The sequence below is a fragment of the Vombatus ursinus genome, unplaced genomic scaffold (genome assembly GCF_900497805.2).
Source record: "Vombatus ursinus unplaced genomic scaffold, bare-nosed wombat genome assembly UNPS02014778.1, whole genome shotgun sequence".
Classification (NCBI taxonomy): Eukaryota; Metazoa; Chordata; class Mammalia; order Diprotodontia; family Vombatidae; genus Vombatus; species Vombatus ursinus.
In genome coordinates, this window is record NW_020954556.1 from 4,940,231 (window position 1) to 4,956,168 (window position 15,938).

The following is a 15,938-nucleotide window of genomic DNA, read 5'->3' on the forward strand; positions in this document are numbered from 1 at the left end:
CAGCGTACTTCAACAGACCTTCTGGAAACAATCATTTACGTAGCATCTATAAAAAAAATTATCTATTTGATTAATATGACCAACCACAATTATAGAGGATCAATAATGACACATGCTACCCACCTCCTAACAGAGGTGATGGAATCCGAATGAGACATGTTTTTTGGTTATGGCCAATATGGAAACTTGTTTTGCTTAACTATGAATATTTGTTACTAGGGTTTTGTTTTTCTTTTCTTTTTCAATGGAGAGAAGGGAGTGTATGAGAAAATTAGGAAAGAGAGAGAAAATATAGATTATTATTTGAAAAAAAAAATTTAAACTATCTAAAACAAAGTTATGTGATGGCTATAACTCATCCTTAAAAATAAATTATCATTTTTACTTTATAGGACTTTTTTGTCTATTAATATAATTTAGATTAGTCAACAAATAATAAAGGTGTCTTATGTAACCCTCATCTTCAAGCTCCCATTTAACAAAGGGAAGATAGGTCCACCAATTTTAAGCCCTCCCTCCTTCACAGTTCATAGAATGAAGCATTGAAATACTTCTCCCATGTCATAATATGTATGTGGATGCACACCCATATGCAAGTTTTTAGTGTATGCAATCACAGGCATGCCTATTCTTATTGATGAAATCTTTATCTCTATTCTAGGTATAGGAGTTAGGAGCAGTTTTTGTAGGGATAGACAAATATCTATTACAGTGGTATATGTTACGGCAATTTGTTCCAAATTTTCAGGTAGACTGTATTAACAAAAATTGGCTTTACTCTATTCACTAAAGTGGAATGAACCAAAAATTCAGATTTGTACCTTTTTATATACCAAAAGCAAATTAATATTAATAAAATTTGATCAAATCTTAAAAAAATTCATGAAGCTTTTCAAAGAATCACAATGCTTCTAAGTTGGGAAAGTCTGAAGTAGCCACATGTACAAATCCATACCTGAGAAAGAATTTCCTCAACAACATATTCAACTGTTTATGTTGCCTTGGTTGGAACCTCTTTAAGAAGAGGGGACTTGCTATGTCCTAAGGAAACCTCACTCCACTTAGGATAGAGCTCTTGGTAGGAAGTTTCTTTTTGCATCACGATTAAACTTGCCTTTTGGCAGCTTCCCTGCACTGCTCCTAATTTTAGCAAACTCTCTTAACCACAGAAATAAAGCATGGCAAAGAATAACTAGGAAAATGAACCACTGTGATATTTTAAGTAGCAAATATGTAACCAGTATTTGAGATCTATCATCTTGACATAATTACTACAGAAGACTGACAACAGTCTGTATGCTGAACAATTTGCCATCATTTCTTTTATTTGTTTTCTTTGGTGGCACATCATTTCACTGTTGGCCCACAGTAATCCTTTACACGGGGCACCAGGAAGGTAACTGTTCTCAGTGGAACTCTGGGCAGTTCAAACAGTTCAGGCACTGGCCATTCCACTCCCCTTTTCAGAAGAAAGGGGAGCCTTCCTACTACTACTTTTCTTAATTGTTTAAGGTCACACATAGTAACTTCCACAGAGTTTACCTTGTTTCTGTTCACAGTTCACAGCACATCCCAAAATGAGTTGAAGCATCCTTCCAAGTTCTGCAGCATCTGAGTGCTCCCCAATAAGATTAACATCAGGAAGTGTAAAATCATTAATCTGTTGTCCTAAAATCTGAATAGAGGGGGAAAAAATCCCATTTATGTATCTATGTTAAAATGAAGAGATCAAAACAAGATCTTCAAATAAGATGTCAGTACCAGAATCTGGACTTGGCTGTAAGGGGTGAGTGGTTCTATAATTCAAACCAACTGTCTTAGCCCCTTCCCTCCCTTTTACCTAGTTATAGTGCCCTGTACATAGTAGGCATTTAATAAACATTTGTTGAAATGTTTAGATTGTTTTAAGGACTCTTTATCACCTAATTTTTTCCATCTCTTTTGAATTTAACATGTCCAGCAATTATGTTGGCAAATAAATTAAGTCCCTCAAACCGCTTACCTCATGGTTGTAATCCAGAATGCCTTTTAAAATTTTCTTCAAATTGCTTATCTGTTCAAAGAAAAAAAAAAAGATAGTTGAATAGAAGTACAACTCAAGTCCAATTATATTTCAAGACATGTTTGTAGATGACCAATGATTTTAGTCAAATAAAGTGATATATTAAAAAAATCTTGCTGTCATATTTGGGTTGTTACCTTCACGGTATCAAAGAATATATTTTCTTTATGTATTGACACTGTTGGAGGAAAAGAACATATAAGTACTTCCTCGCTGAGTTTAATGCATATCTATTTTGAACTCTCTATGTGTGTATTCAACCCTCCTTTATCCAGTTCAGTGAAGAGGTATATTATATGATGCTTGCTTCCTGAATCCCTTTCCCTATGTTTATATGCTTTTTCCTGAGCATAACACTTCAGCAAAATAAACTCCTCTCTCCTCTTAATTTATTTCCTAGAGGATTCCTTTTCCCCTCATTTTTCTTTCCTTTATTAAAACCAAAAGAACAAGGGGCAGCTAGATGGCATAGTGGACAGAGCACCGGCCCTGGATTCAGGAGGACCTGAGTTCAAATCTGACCTAGCTGTGTTACCCTGGGCAAGTCACTTAACCCCACTGCCTAACCAAAAAACAAACAAACAAACCCAGAAGAACAAATAAAACTATACCCAACCCTATGTGGCTAGGTGACATAGTAGCTAGAGCATTCTTACAGATTCCATGAGTTTTCTCCATCCTATTTTTCAAGGATTCCATAGGATCATGTCTTCTACCTTCTTTTCTAAGCTACTTCTTCTAATTTTTTTCATTACTAAATCTTATTTCACTTTTTATCTCTTAGCTTTATTTCTTCTAGCCACTCTGGCAGTCTTTGTGACTAAGCCATTTTTTTTCTTCAAAGAGTTGTTCACTTTGTAGATGTTATAGGGTTACTCCTTTCTTCTGGGTTTATCACTCGGATTTTCCTTATCCCCACAGTACAGGCATATCTTGGAGATACTGAAGGTTCAGTTCCAGACCACCACAATGAAGCAAGTTACATGAATTTCTTGGCTTCCCAGTACATATAAAAATTATGTTTATACTATACTATAGTCTATTAAGTACGTAGTAGTAGTACGTCTAAAAAACCCAATGTATTTAATTTAAATACTTAATTTAACTTATAACTTAATTTAAGAATACTCTTGCTAAAAAATGCTAACCATCATCTTGAGTCTTCAGCAAGTCACAATCTTTTTGCTGGTAGAGGGTATTGATGGCTGCTGACTGATGAGGGTGGTGATTGCTGAAGGTCGAGGTGGCTGTGGCAATTCTTAAAATAAGACAACAACGAAATTTGCCATGTGGATTGACTCTTCCTTTCACTAGAACACTCAGACGCCATTGTGGATCATAATTGGCCTAATTTCAATACTGGTGTATCTTCAGGGCATAGGGAGGCCCAAGCAGAGAGAGACAAATGGGACTAGTTGGTTGGTGGAGCAGTCAGAACACACACATTTATTAAGTTTCCTGTCTTTAATGGGCATGGTTTATGGGGCCCCAAAACAATTATAATAGTAACATAAAAGATCACTGATCACAGTAACAGACTTAATAATGAAAAAGTTTGAAGTATTGCAAGAATGACCAAAATGTGACACAGAGATATGATGTGAACACATGCTACTGGACAAATAGTGCAGAAAGTCTTGCTTGACACAGGGTTGGCACAAATCTTCAATTTGTAAAAAAAAAAAAAAAAAAAAATGCAAAGTCTTCAAAACACAATAAAATGAGGAATGCCTGTATTTCTTCATTGTTTAGTGTCTTCTGCTTACTCATATTTTCAGCCTCAGTTCTTGGATTGGGATTTGTGTTTGGACTAGTCTCCTGTGGCACTACTGGATGGGCTAGGTAGATCTTAACTGGTCTGCCTGCCCCTGTAGTCTATGTTACTGCCTATCTGGATGGATGTGGCTAGTAGTAAGCCCCACCATCTTCAATTGCTGGTTTCTGTTTTAAATTTCCTGGCAGAACAATGCAGGTTCAGGTTCAGGTCCAGACCGGTCTCTTTCTCTTTGCATGATTCTCAGTTAGGAGTTGGTTCCATACTCTCTTGTGTCATTAACATGATGCAATGAGATGCTGGAAATCACATGGGTCTGAGGCCTCTTACAAATCCCTGCTGGTACACAGGTGCTGATTTGGCCCTGTCTCCTGCTGTGATTTTAGGACTCTGAAGAGTGTATGGCTGGGCCACTTCCTTGGCTCAGCTATCTACTGGGGCTAGTTCTATCCTTCACTTCTATTCTAACAGGCCAGCATAGGATCTGGTGTTGGCTTGTTATACTCCTGTTCAGAATGCCAACTGGCCTTAGATGTATTTTCAGGAGTTCTCCCTAGCTCCCTTCTTCTCTCCAATTCTGCTAGCTTTTGGCCCAGGTACGAGAGTTTAGGCTGCTTTACTTGGTAAAAGCCTATCACCCAGGCTTCACCACCATGTTTGCTTGAACTACCTTTCCTGTTCCACCCCTCCTATCAGTTTCTGTATTCTTCAGGCCATCTTTTTGTGCAGTTCTGGACTTGACAGTAGTTTACTTCTAATTTCTTTCTGTATTTTTTTAAAATTTTCATTATTCTATGTGATCTCTTTTTTGGATTTTGGGGAGAATTTCTGTGGGAGCCCTCTGCCTTTCTATGACTTTTCATGTTACCATTTTTAACCAAACTTCAAGGTTAATTCTTCACTTCATATTTAAAAGAAAAGCTGAACTGTGTTTATTAGTGTAATTATTACTAAATGGACTGTCTTTTAGATCAGAAATATCAAAATGCAGCAGGAGTGGTAGATTCAGATTAAAATATGATTGGGAAATGTTTAACAATATAAATAAAAATAAGATACAATATACATAATGCTAATTTGTGGTTTTATAAGTCAATATGCCACAGAGGGATCTGTTTCTATTTGAGTTTGACCCTACTGCTTTAGATGACTATGCAATCCTACCACAAATAACAACTTAAAAGTTATGTCTCAAGGAGTGATAAAGCTGTGCTATAAGAAATGATGAGAAGGATGCTTTCAGAAAAACCTGGGAAGACTTAACATGAACTGATGTAAAGTGAAGTGAGCAGAACCAAGAGAACATTGTACACAGTAACAGCAATACTGTATGATTATTAACTGTGAATGACATACTCTCAGCAATAGTGATCTAAGATAATTCCAAAGGACTCATGAGGAAAAATGCTATCCATTTCCAAAAAAAGAGATGATGGGAGTCTGAATGCAGATAAAAGCATTCTTTTTTTAATTAAACTTTCTTTACTTTTCATGGGGTTTTTTTGTTTGTGTTTTCTTTCACAACATGACTAATATGGAAATATGTTTAGCATGACTGCACATATATAACCTATATCAAATTGCTTGCCATCTCAATAAAGGGGGAGGGGAGGGAGAGAATTTGGAACTCAAAAGTTTAAGAAACAAATGTAAAAATTATTTTTAAATTTAATTGGGGAAAAAAAATACTTGGGGAAAAAAAAAGAAAGAAAAAGGATTTAAAGTCGAAAAGGGTCTTAAAGACCATCCAGTCTAACCCCTTCATTTTACAGATCAACAAACAGTGTTCTGTCTAAATGCACACAGTATGTAGTAAGTGGCAGAGCTGGGATTAGAACTCAGATTCCAAATCTAGTAAGTGCCCTTTCTACCATACCTTACTCCTCCAAATCCAAAGAGCTCACATAACTGCAATATACTAATAAATCCAAGTATCAGAGACAGACAAGTAGTGAAGGATACATTTGTACATGGAAAAATAGGAAAATACCTTTAATCTCCAATTATCTCCCACTTCTGTTTTGATTCTATTTAGCCAATTTTCATCAAAATATACAGGATCTCTGCAAATAAGAAAAAGCCAGCTTATTAATATAATAGTAGATTTTATGGTCAAAATAAATAGGGATTTCCTCCTACAGCATTATAGCAACTCAACATAAAAAAACTGTTATATTACAGAAGTCAATAAGTAAACATATACATGAAACTACATACAATAATATTTTTCAGAAGACCAACTTGAAGTGCTAATAGTTTATTCATTATGAATTTTATCAAAACAACAAAAACAGGAGGTAAATGATGCCAGAGTAATGTTTTTAAATAAACAAATCAGTCCCTATAAAAGGAAGTACACTAAACCGGAAAGGAATAGGGTACAGATACCATGCTAATTTCTAAATATGTTTAAATGCTAATAAAATGTTCTCTTTATTAAGAAAACATTACTAATCAGGAAAAAAATGAAACAAATTAAGGTTAAGTTAACCTCTGCTAATACTTCAAGCAATGCCATCCTGTAATAATTCAAAGATCAATAATATCATTATTTTACACTTTTCAAATATCATTTTAGCAAACACCTATCACTTATTAACATTATAGTTAGTAATAATTTATAAATCAAACTGGAAAGATATAGCTCTTGTTCTCTGGGGACTTAAAATCTAAGAGAACACAAAGCTAAATTTAAAACCTTAAATATATATGCTAAAACCCAGACATACTACAGCTTCAATTGCACTTCAGTCAATTCATATTTTTTTTCTTTACAGAGTAATGGACAACTTGGTCTCTCTCTTTCAACAACAAATAATATCTGTGTTACAAGCTTTAGGCTTCTCATTATCAGAATCAAGATCATCTAGATGCATATAAATGGAACAAGCCAAGACTATAAGTTACAAGATCTGGTTCTAGTCCTAGCTCCAGGCCTTACTAGCTCTAGCTGTAGGAGGGTAAGTCATTTAATCTTTCTAAGTCTATGATTGCATCTGTAAAATGGAGATCATGCCATCTGCAGTACTTAAAATTATAAAACCACAGTACACTGGAGCTCAGTGAAACCAAGGAAATCAATTAGTCCACATCTTTCATTTTACTGATGAGGGAGCTGATGTCCACATATTAAGTACAGTGACTTAGCTAAAGTTAAAGTGTTATAAAGATCAATGAGACAACATTATATGTTAAGTGCTTTATAATGGTAAATTGTTATATAAATACAAATTACTATTATTCAGTGCATAAATAGATAAGATACGAGATCAATATTGCAGATAAAGAAAAGGATACAGGCATTCAAAAGGAAATAAGAAAGAAATGCTAACTTTCAACTAATCATAACTGAAAGGAAATTATCTTTCTCCTTAGAAAAACTATGTGAATGGTAATACAGCACACTGAAACTTGCAATGCACTTTAGCTACATTATCTCATTTAATCCTTATGACAATTCTGTGAGGTTGTCAGTCAACAAGCATTTATGGGGCATTCTACTATGTGCCAGGCACTGTACTAAGGTAGGAACGGAAAACATCATGGTACAGTACAAAAGAACAATGGGTTTGTAGTCAATCAGTCACTTATCTTTATGACCTTCGGCAAATCATTCAACCTCTCTGGGGCTCAGTTTCCTTTTCTGTAAAATAAGGTCTCTCAAGGTTCCTTCCTTAGAGACTACTATATTTAAGTATCCAAAATTTGTATACTATTAGACCCATTATATAGAAGAGAAAAGGAAGAGATCACAGGATTTAAGGTACCTTATAGTATGGATGGGGTAAAATTTTTTAAGAAAATAAATCTTTTTCAATCTGTGTTGATAAATTAGCTCCTAAATTCAGGCGTGTGTGTGTGTGCGTGTGTGTATGTATGTAAAATTAATAACTGTGTATATTTAAATGTAATATTTCAGGTAGAAAACACAAAAGTTCAAATATAGCTAATATTAATGAAATATATAGATTAATTTTTTTTCAGGTTTGAAACAGGTCACATGAATTTAAAGTTCTACTTACTGCCATTCAGCTCCCAGCACTGGTTATGGCAGAGAGAGCAGCTAGGGGATCAAATGGTCTGTAAACTGAAATAGGCTATGTCCTTCATAAGCTTAAAGCACTACATGAATGTGAATTATTACCGGGAAACTTTCAAGCACGACCACTCAACAGAAATCACTTACTAGAATTTCATGGAGTCATACATTAATTTTAAGGAAAATTAATCCTTAATTTAAAGAAATTGACAGTCTTGTGTTTTCAATGATTCCTACTACACGTGGTCAATTAGTTGGAACACCTAGTTTTCCAGGTTGTCTGCCAAGCTGAACTTCTGAGAAGCCATTTACTGTTTGGCAACAATCAGTACCTAAGTGGGCCATAAACTGCAGCCAAACATAAGCTCCTTTGAGGGTAGGAAACTCCTCTCTGTTTTGCTTTTGTATGCCCAGTTTAACAGAATGCCTTGTATATAATTTAGGTGCTAATAAATGCTTACTGGATTTGAACAAAAGGTAAGCAAACCATTATTTTGGAAACAAAAAGAAATATTTTAGCAATTTCTTTACTAAAGAACAACAACGAATTATCAGACAGCAACCACACATTCTACAGAATACTCTGAAAAGGCCCCATTACTAAAGTAACAACAACATATGGTCAGAGAACTGGCAATCACACTTCAGAATCTCTAATACTCAAATAGAAATGTCCCCTTTTATTTTTTGGTGACTTATTTTCAATAATAGTATCATTATTAAAATAGACTACCATGTCCAAAATTATTATATATGAGATTTTCCTTTGATGTGTGCGACGTACTGAGTAATTATTAGATCTGGGGGGACAAATCTTTTTTTATAAAACCTATCTTTTAAAATGAAAGCTAATGAGAGAAATATGGATTATTTTAAACCTATCTGGAATATTAAGGAATAAACTCCTGAAGTGTGATTCCAAAGTGCTACATGTAGCCAGGGCGCACCTGGCAAAAAGAGTAGTCCTGGGCAAGTTACTGGGTTAATTTAAACTGATCCTCTTCCCTTTTTGCTTCCATTATTGGCATTTTCAGAAGTAAAATGCCTGTGTAACAATCACAAAATATTTAAATATTTGAGAAGAAGTTAACATTGTCTTTTCTCTAAGCACAAAAAAACCCTCCAACTAATTAGCCTACCTTGATTAGTTCATTTTATTCCTACCTATTCCTACACAAAACACATCCAGAAATTTCTTTTTCTGCTATTAAGAAATAGCATATCCCACAGTTAAGCTCATCATACCTAAGTGGAAATGCTTTTCACATCCTACATATTCAGAACATCTTCATCCTGAAGACTAGGTACTACTACTTTGACAGAGGTTGGATATTGTTTGATTCCCTTCATACTTTCGGCCCTACTGATAGCTGTGCAATAACTGATTAACATATTTCTATGTTCAGAATATTGTTGGTGTGAACACTGTACCAGTGCCCAAGAAAATCTTTTCATTCTAAATTGTTCTAGAAACTGTGAAATTAATATTCAGAAGAGAAACAAAAGGATGTTTGTGTAGACTTTCCTTTCCAAGAAAATTTTACCCACAAAGATATATCTTGTTTCAAAAGTTAGAAGCTTTTCTCACCACAAATAACTGCTATAAAAATCTTAATTTTTAGACAAAACACTGACTTAAATACATAACTCACTATTAGCTCAGAGCTTTGAATAATTAACAGACACTACTAACTACAGTGTCCCATAGCTCACTCAAAGCCTTGATTCTTAACTTAAGCTGGATTGTTGTTCAAATGCTGGATTGTATGTATAGAACATATAATGTACAGTGAAATAAGTTATTAGAGTATGTGCAGATTCTATGTTGTATATATATTTTTTTCAGGCAAGAGGATTTTGAATAAAATGGCTTTGAAATTTAAGAAAGAAAAAAGAAAAAGCCTATCCTGACTTAACAAATATTCTAGTTAACACACAATTGTCATATAACATTCAGATTACTATTTCTTTTTAAAGAAAGTGATATAAAATATAGTGTAGGAAGACAATATCATGTAATGGAAATAACAGAACTGGAAATCAAGAGAATCCTTAAATCTAGAATTGTCACATTCCAGCTAAGCAGCCTTTGACAAATTACTCAACCTCTTTATATCAACTACTTCACAAATAAAATGAGCACAATAATGTATGGTTTACCTATGACAAAAGATTTTGTGAAGATGAAATAAAAAAACATATGTATGAAATAATTTGAAAAGCCCTAAACAAATCAGGTATTAAATTTAACTTTAATCTTCCTTTGAGGATGAAGCACTTTGGAACTGTGATGATAATACTTGGGTGGCCAATGTATTATGCAAAAGTCCCAGTTAACAAGATTTCCAGTTGATATACTCCATAAAAATCAGTTGTTTTTGCAAAATCTGCTTCAAGTTACCTAATCACAACATCCTCATGACTAGATTTTTCACTTATTATAGGATTATAGATTTAGAGCTGTTAAGAGGTTCAATTCTGGTTCAATCCCCTCATTTTAGAGAAGAGGGGCTGAGGTCTAGAGACGTTAAGTGATTTTCCCAAAGCTGTGAAGAGTTTACATTCAAACCCATGTCTACTTCCTCCAAATCTAGCAGTCTCTCCACTGTACCACTCTCGAAAGAAAGTGTGCGTCTTTTTTCTTAAAGGGGGTGGGGCAGAGTCAAGATGGTGGAATAAAAGCAGTGACTTGCTTGAGCTCTCCCCCAAACCCCTCCAAATACCTGTAAAAAATGGCTCTAAACAAATTCTAAAGCAACAGAACCCACAAAAAGACAGAGTGAAACAAATTTACAGTCCAAGACAGCCTGGATGATTGATCAGAAAGGTATATCACACCAGGCTGGGAGAGGAGTGCAGTTTGGTGTGGGCACGCAGGCCGCAGCAAACCTGGAGCAGGCCTCAGAGGACTGAACTGCAGGCAGCTGAATTTCCAGACTTTTCAACCCATGAATGCCAAAGACAACTTAGGTCAGTAGGAAAAGTCTGTGTCTGTGGTGGTGAGAGAGAAGAGTGGTTGGTCTCAGCACTATTCCCAGAGCACGGCCCCAGAATGGTGGCTGCCTCCGGAGCTTCCGGCCCACAGACTGAGGGGGAATCAAGTGGCTGATCAGAGGGGGATTGCAGGGATCTCTCTGCTGGTGCAGGATTCCCTTGCTTTGCCTGTGCTTGGATATGGGTCACAGTTCTGGGTGGCGGTCCTGGGGTGAGAAGGAGAGCTAGCATGGTGGAGCTTATAGTAGCAGTGGAGAGAGAATCCTCCTCACAGTTTCAAGGCAGAAAAGAGTGCTTGTGGTCACTCATAGACCAAAGCACAGGCCAGGAAAGGAGTAAACACCTTGCCCTTGATCATAGCACCCTGGAAGAACTGAAAATTTACAGGTCCCTAGAAGTATCTCTGAAAACAGCTGCACAAAACTCTAGAAGCTTGGGACAGTACATTCCCCACACTGGAAGCAGACTCCTACCACAACAAAGAATTTATAACTCAAGTAATTGGCTGGGAGCATGAGCAAGCAGCGTAAAAAGAATCAGACTACAGAATCTTTCTTTGGTAACTAAGAAGATCAAAGCATACAACCAGAAGAAGACAACACAGTCAAAGCTCCTACATCCAAAGTCTCCAAGAAAAATATGAATTGGTCCCAGGCCATGGAAGAGCTCAAAAAGGAGTTTGAGAAGCAAGTAAGAGAAGTAGAGGAAAACTGAGAGTGATGTAAGAAAATCATGAAAAACAAGTCAACAGCTTCCTAAGGAAGACCCCCCAAAATACTAAAGAAAATAACACCTTAAAAAATTGCCTAACCCAAATGGCAAAAGAAGTCCAAAAAGCCAATGAGGAAAAGAATGCCTTAAAAAGCAAAATTAGCCAAACAGAAAAGGAAGTCCAAAAGCTTACTGAAGAAAATACTTCCTTAAAAATTAGAATGGAGCAATTGGAAGCTAGTGACTTTATGAGAAATCAAGGCACTGTGAAACAAATTCAAAAGAATGAAAAAATAGAAAACAATATGAAATATCTCACTGGAAAAACAACTGACCTGGAAAATAGATCCAGGAGAGAGAATTTAAAAATTAGTGGACTATTTGAAAGCCATGATCAAAAAAAGAGCCTAGACATCATCTTTCAAGAAATTATCAAGGAAAACTGCCCTGATACTTTAGAACCAGAGGGCAAAATAGAAATTGAAAGAATCCACCGATCACCACCTGAAAGAGATCCCCAAAGGAAAACTCCTAGGAATGTTGTAGCTAAATTCCAGAATTGCCAGGTCAAGGAGAAAAATATTACAAGCAGCCAGAAAGAAACAATTCAAGTATTGTGGAAACACAATCAAGATAACACAAGATTTAGCTGCTTCTACATTAAGGAACCGCAGGGCATGGAATATAATATTCTGGAAGGCAAAGGAGATAGGATTACAACCAAGAATCACTTATCCAGCAAAACTGGGCATAATCCTTCAGGGGAAAAAATGGACATTCAGTGAGATAGAGGACTTTCAAGCATTCCTGATGAAAAGACCAGAGCTGAACAGAAAATTTGACTTTCAGATACAAGACTTAAGAGAAACATGAAGAGGTAAACAGGAAAGAGAAATCATAAGAGACTTATTAAGGTTGAACTGTTTATATTCTGCATGGAAAGATGGTATTTGTAACTCATGAGTCCTTTATCAGTATTAGAGTAGTTGGAGGGAAAAAATTATATGTATGTATATGTATGTGTATATATATATACATATATATATACACACATATGTATATATAGATATACAGATAAATAGAGGGCACGGCATGAGTTGAAGATGAAGGGGTAATATCTGGAGAATAAAATTAAGGGGTGAGAGAGGATTATACTGGGAGAAGGAGAAAGGGAGTAGAATGGGGTAAATTATCTCACATAAAACAGACAAGAAAAGGCTTTTACATGGAGGGGAAATGGGGGGAAGGTGAGAGGGAATGAGTGAATCTTATTCTCATCGGATTTGGCTTAATTGGGTATGGAAATCTATCTTACCCTACAGAAAATATGGGGGGAAGGGGACAAGAGAGCAGGAGGATGACAGAGAGGAGGTCAGACTGGGGGAGGGGGTAATCAGAAGCAAACACTACTAAGGAGGGACAGTGTCAAAACAGAGAATAGAATAAATGGGAAGCAGGATAGGATGAAGGGAAATATAGTTAGTTTTTCACAACATGACTACTATGGAAGTGTGTTTTGCATGACTACACATGTATAACCTGTATCAAGTTGCTTGCCTTCTCAATGAAGGTGGGTGGGGAGGGAGGAAGGCAGAAAACTTGGAACCCAAAATTTTAAAAACAAAAGTCAAAAAAAAAAATTGTTTTCACACGCAACTGGGAAATAAGATATACAGGAAATGGAGTATAGAAATCTATCCTGCCTGACAGGAAAATTGAAGGGGAAGGAGATAAGAGAAGGGGGGGGAGAGACAGAAGGGAGGGCAGATTAGGGGAAGGGGTATTCAGAATGCATGCTATCTTGGGGTGGGGGAAGGGTCAAGATGGGGAGAAAATTTGGAACTCAAAATCTTGTGGAAGTGAATGTTAAAAACGAAAAATAAATTAATTAATTAAAAAAAAAAACAAAAGAAAGTGTCTGTTAGGACACTGGACAAAATTAGGACATGTTTGCTGAAGCCCTGCCTTAGATATCAACTAGCTTTTCAACCTTGGGCAACACACATCCTCTGATACTTACGTAAAATAGCTTCCTGCCTAGAAGGAACTGTTAAACATACTTATTTGAAAGTACTTTTAAAGCTACTGTACTGTTTAAATAACAATATAATTATAAATTAAAGATGCAAAAATTTTAGAACACTTCACTTAAAATCCTAGCATTAATGTAGTGCATTAATATTTGCAAAGCATTTTACATATATCATCTGAATTTCTGATGGTTATTTTAGATCACCTTGCAGTTAATTCCTAATTTATTTAAGATGACAACAAATAGAATAGAAAGGTAGGTACTATTTCCATACTCTAGACATGAGGTATCCATTCAATCAAATTTTTATTATTTTTAAAAATAACACCCATGATTTTCAGGGAGTCATATATACTCTTGATTATATCACACTGATATGCTAAAGCTAGAGCTCAAGATCATAATTCTTTTGTGTACAGGGACAACTGGATTTGGGAAAAACTTGGGTTAGAGGTTAGAATCTGCCCACCTGCCAGCTGTGTCCCTTGCCAGAGAGATCATTTAAACCTCTCTCCAAGGTAAGCCTCAAATTACTCAAGTGTAAAAGGAGGATAATACCTATCTTGCCTACTTCTTTGGGTTGTTATGAGACTAAAATAGGCAGTTAGGTAGCACAATGAATGGAACCCAGGACTTGGAGTCAGTAAACTCTGAGTTCCTATAGGGCCTCAGATATTAGCTGTGTACTCTGGAAACATTACTTTACCTCTTTTGTCTTCAATGTCTTCACCTGTACATGGGAATAATAATAACATCTACTGCCCAGGGTTGTTGTAAGGATAAAATGAGATATTTGTAAAGCTCTTTGCAAACCTTAAAGAACTAAATACTAGCTATTATTATTAAAATGAGAACTCTCATGTAAAGAACTTTGTGACCTTAAAACATTATTTGAAAATCAGCTACTATCTACTATAGTGCTCTAAACCTATGATTTAGGAAAAACATTTGGGCAGCTGAGTGGGAAGGGACTTGAGACAGGAAGATCAACCAGGAGGTTATTTCAACAGTCCAGGTGTGAAGTGATGGATGCCTATACCAGGGTGGCGGCTGTGTGAGTGGAGAGAAGGTGATGTATATAAAAGATTATGTGAAAATAGAGATGAGATTTGGCAACACTGAGTATATGAGGTGAAAGTTGGTTGGTTAAAGGCATTTATTAAATACCTCCTATGTGCCAGGCATTATACTAAGCACTGAATGTGAGTGAGGAGTAGAGGATAAGGCTGAGAGTGTGAGTGATTGGCAGAATGGTAGAGGCCTCCACAATAATAGGGGAATTCAGAAGTGGGGAGGGCTTTGGGGGAGAAGATAATGAGTTCTACTTTGGACATACTGAACTTGAGATGCCTACACCTAGTCAAGGGGCAGTTGGTGGCACAGCGCGTAGAGTGCTGGGTCTGGTGTCAAGAAGAGTTGAGTTCAAATCTGGCCTCAGACACTTAATAGCTGTGTGACTCTGGCAAAGTCACTTAATCCTGTTTGTCTCAGTTCCTCATCTTAAAAGCAGTTGGAGAAGGAAATGGCAAACAACTCCAGTATCTCTGCCAAGAAAACCCCAAATGGGGTCATGGAAAGTTGGACACGACTGAAATGACTCAACAACAACAAAAAGCCTACTCAGCATCCAATGGATGAGATGTCTAATGGACATTTGGAGATGCATGACTGTAGCTCAGCTGAGACTAGGTAGGTCTAGATTTGTAGATATGGTAATCATCTGCAGAGAGATGATAATTGAACCCACGAGAGCTAACAAATTCACCAAGTGAGACAATACAACAAAAAAAAAAAGAGAGAGAGAGAGAGAGAGAGAAAGAAAGTGAAGAGAGCCCAGAACAGAGCATGTAATGCCCATGATCAGTGGCTGTGACATGGATGAAAAATCAGCAAAAGAGAGCCTGGAGGAGTTTTGCGGCAGACAGGAGAACCAAGAGCTGAGAAATCTCATGAACTAGAAAGGAGACAGTAGCTCAGGGAAGGTGATCAGCTATGTCAAATGCTTGAAAAGAGGTTGAGAAGGATGGGGATTGAGAAGAGGTCATTAAACTTGGTAATTAAGAGATCACTGGTAACTTTGAATAGGGCAGTTTCAGTTAAATGATGAGGTCAGAAGCCAGATGCCAAAGAATTTAGAAGACAGGAAGCAGAGATAATGAGTGTAGTCAATTTTCTCAAGGAGTTTAGTCACAAAGGAGAAGAGAAATAGAAAATGACAGCTGCCAGGCAAAATAGGATGTAATGGTTTGTTTTTGTTTTTTTTTTAAAGGATGAAGGAGATTTGAGCATGTTTGTAGATTGCAGGGAAGAAGTAAATAGATATGGA

General features: G+C 36.3%; 1 protein-coding gene across 2 annotated transcripts in view; it reads right to left on the reverse strand.

Annotated features, from left to right (window-relative positions):
- Positions 1-15,938, reverse strand: part of HOOK3 (hook microtubule tethering protein 3) — a 109,848-nt gene that overhangs the window by 71,281 nt on the left and 22,629 nt on the right. For both annotated transcript variants that reach the window (XM_027865469.1, XM_027865468.1), the window contains exons 3-5: positions 5,827-5,899; positions 2,003-2,053; positions 1,543-1,675 (exon numbers count right to left, since the gene is read on the reverse strand). In XM_027865469.1, the coding sequence (XP_027721270.1) occupies positions 1,543-1,675; positions 2,003-2,053; positions 5,827-5,899 (257 nt within the window). The remainder of the gene's footprint in view (positions 1-1,542; positions 1,676-2,002; positions 2,054-5,826; positions 5,900-15,938) is intronic.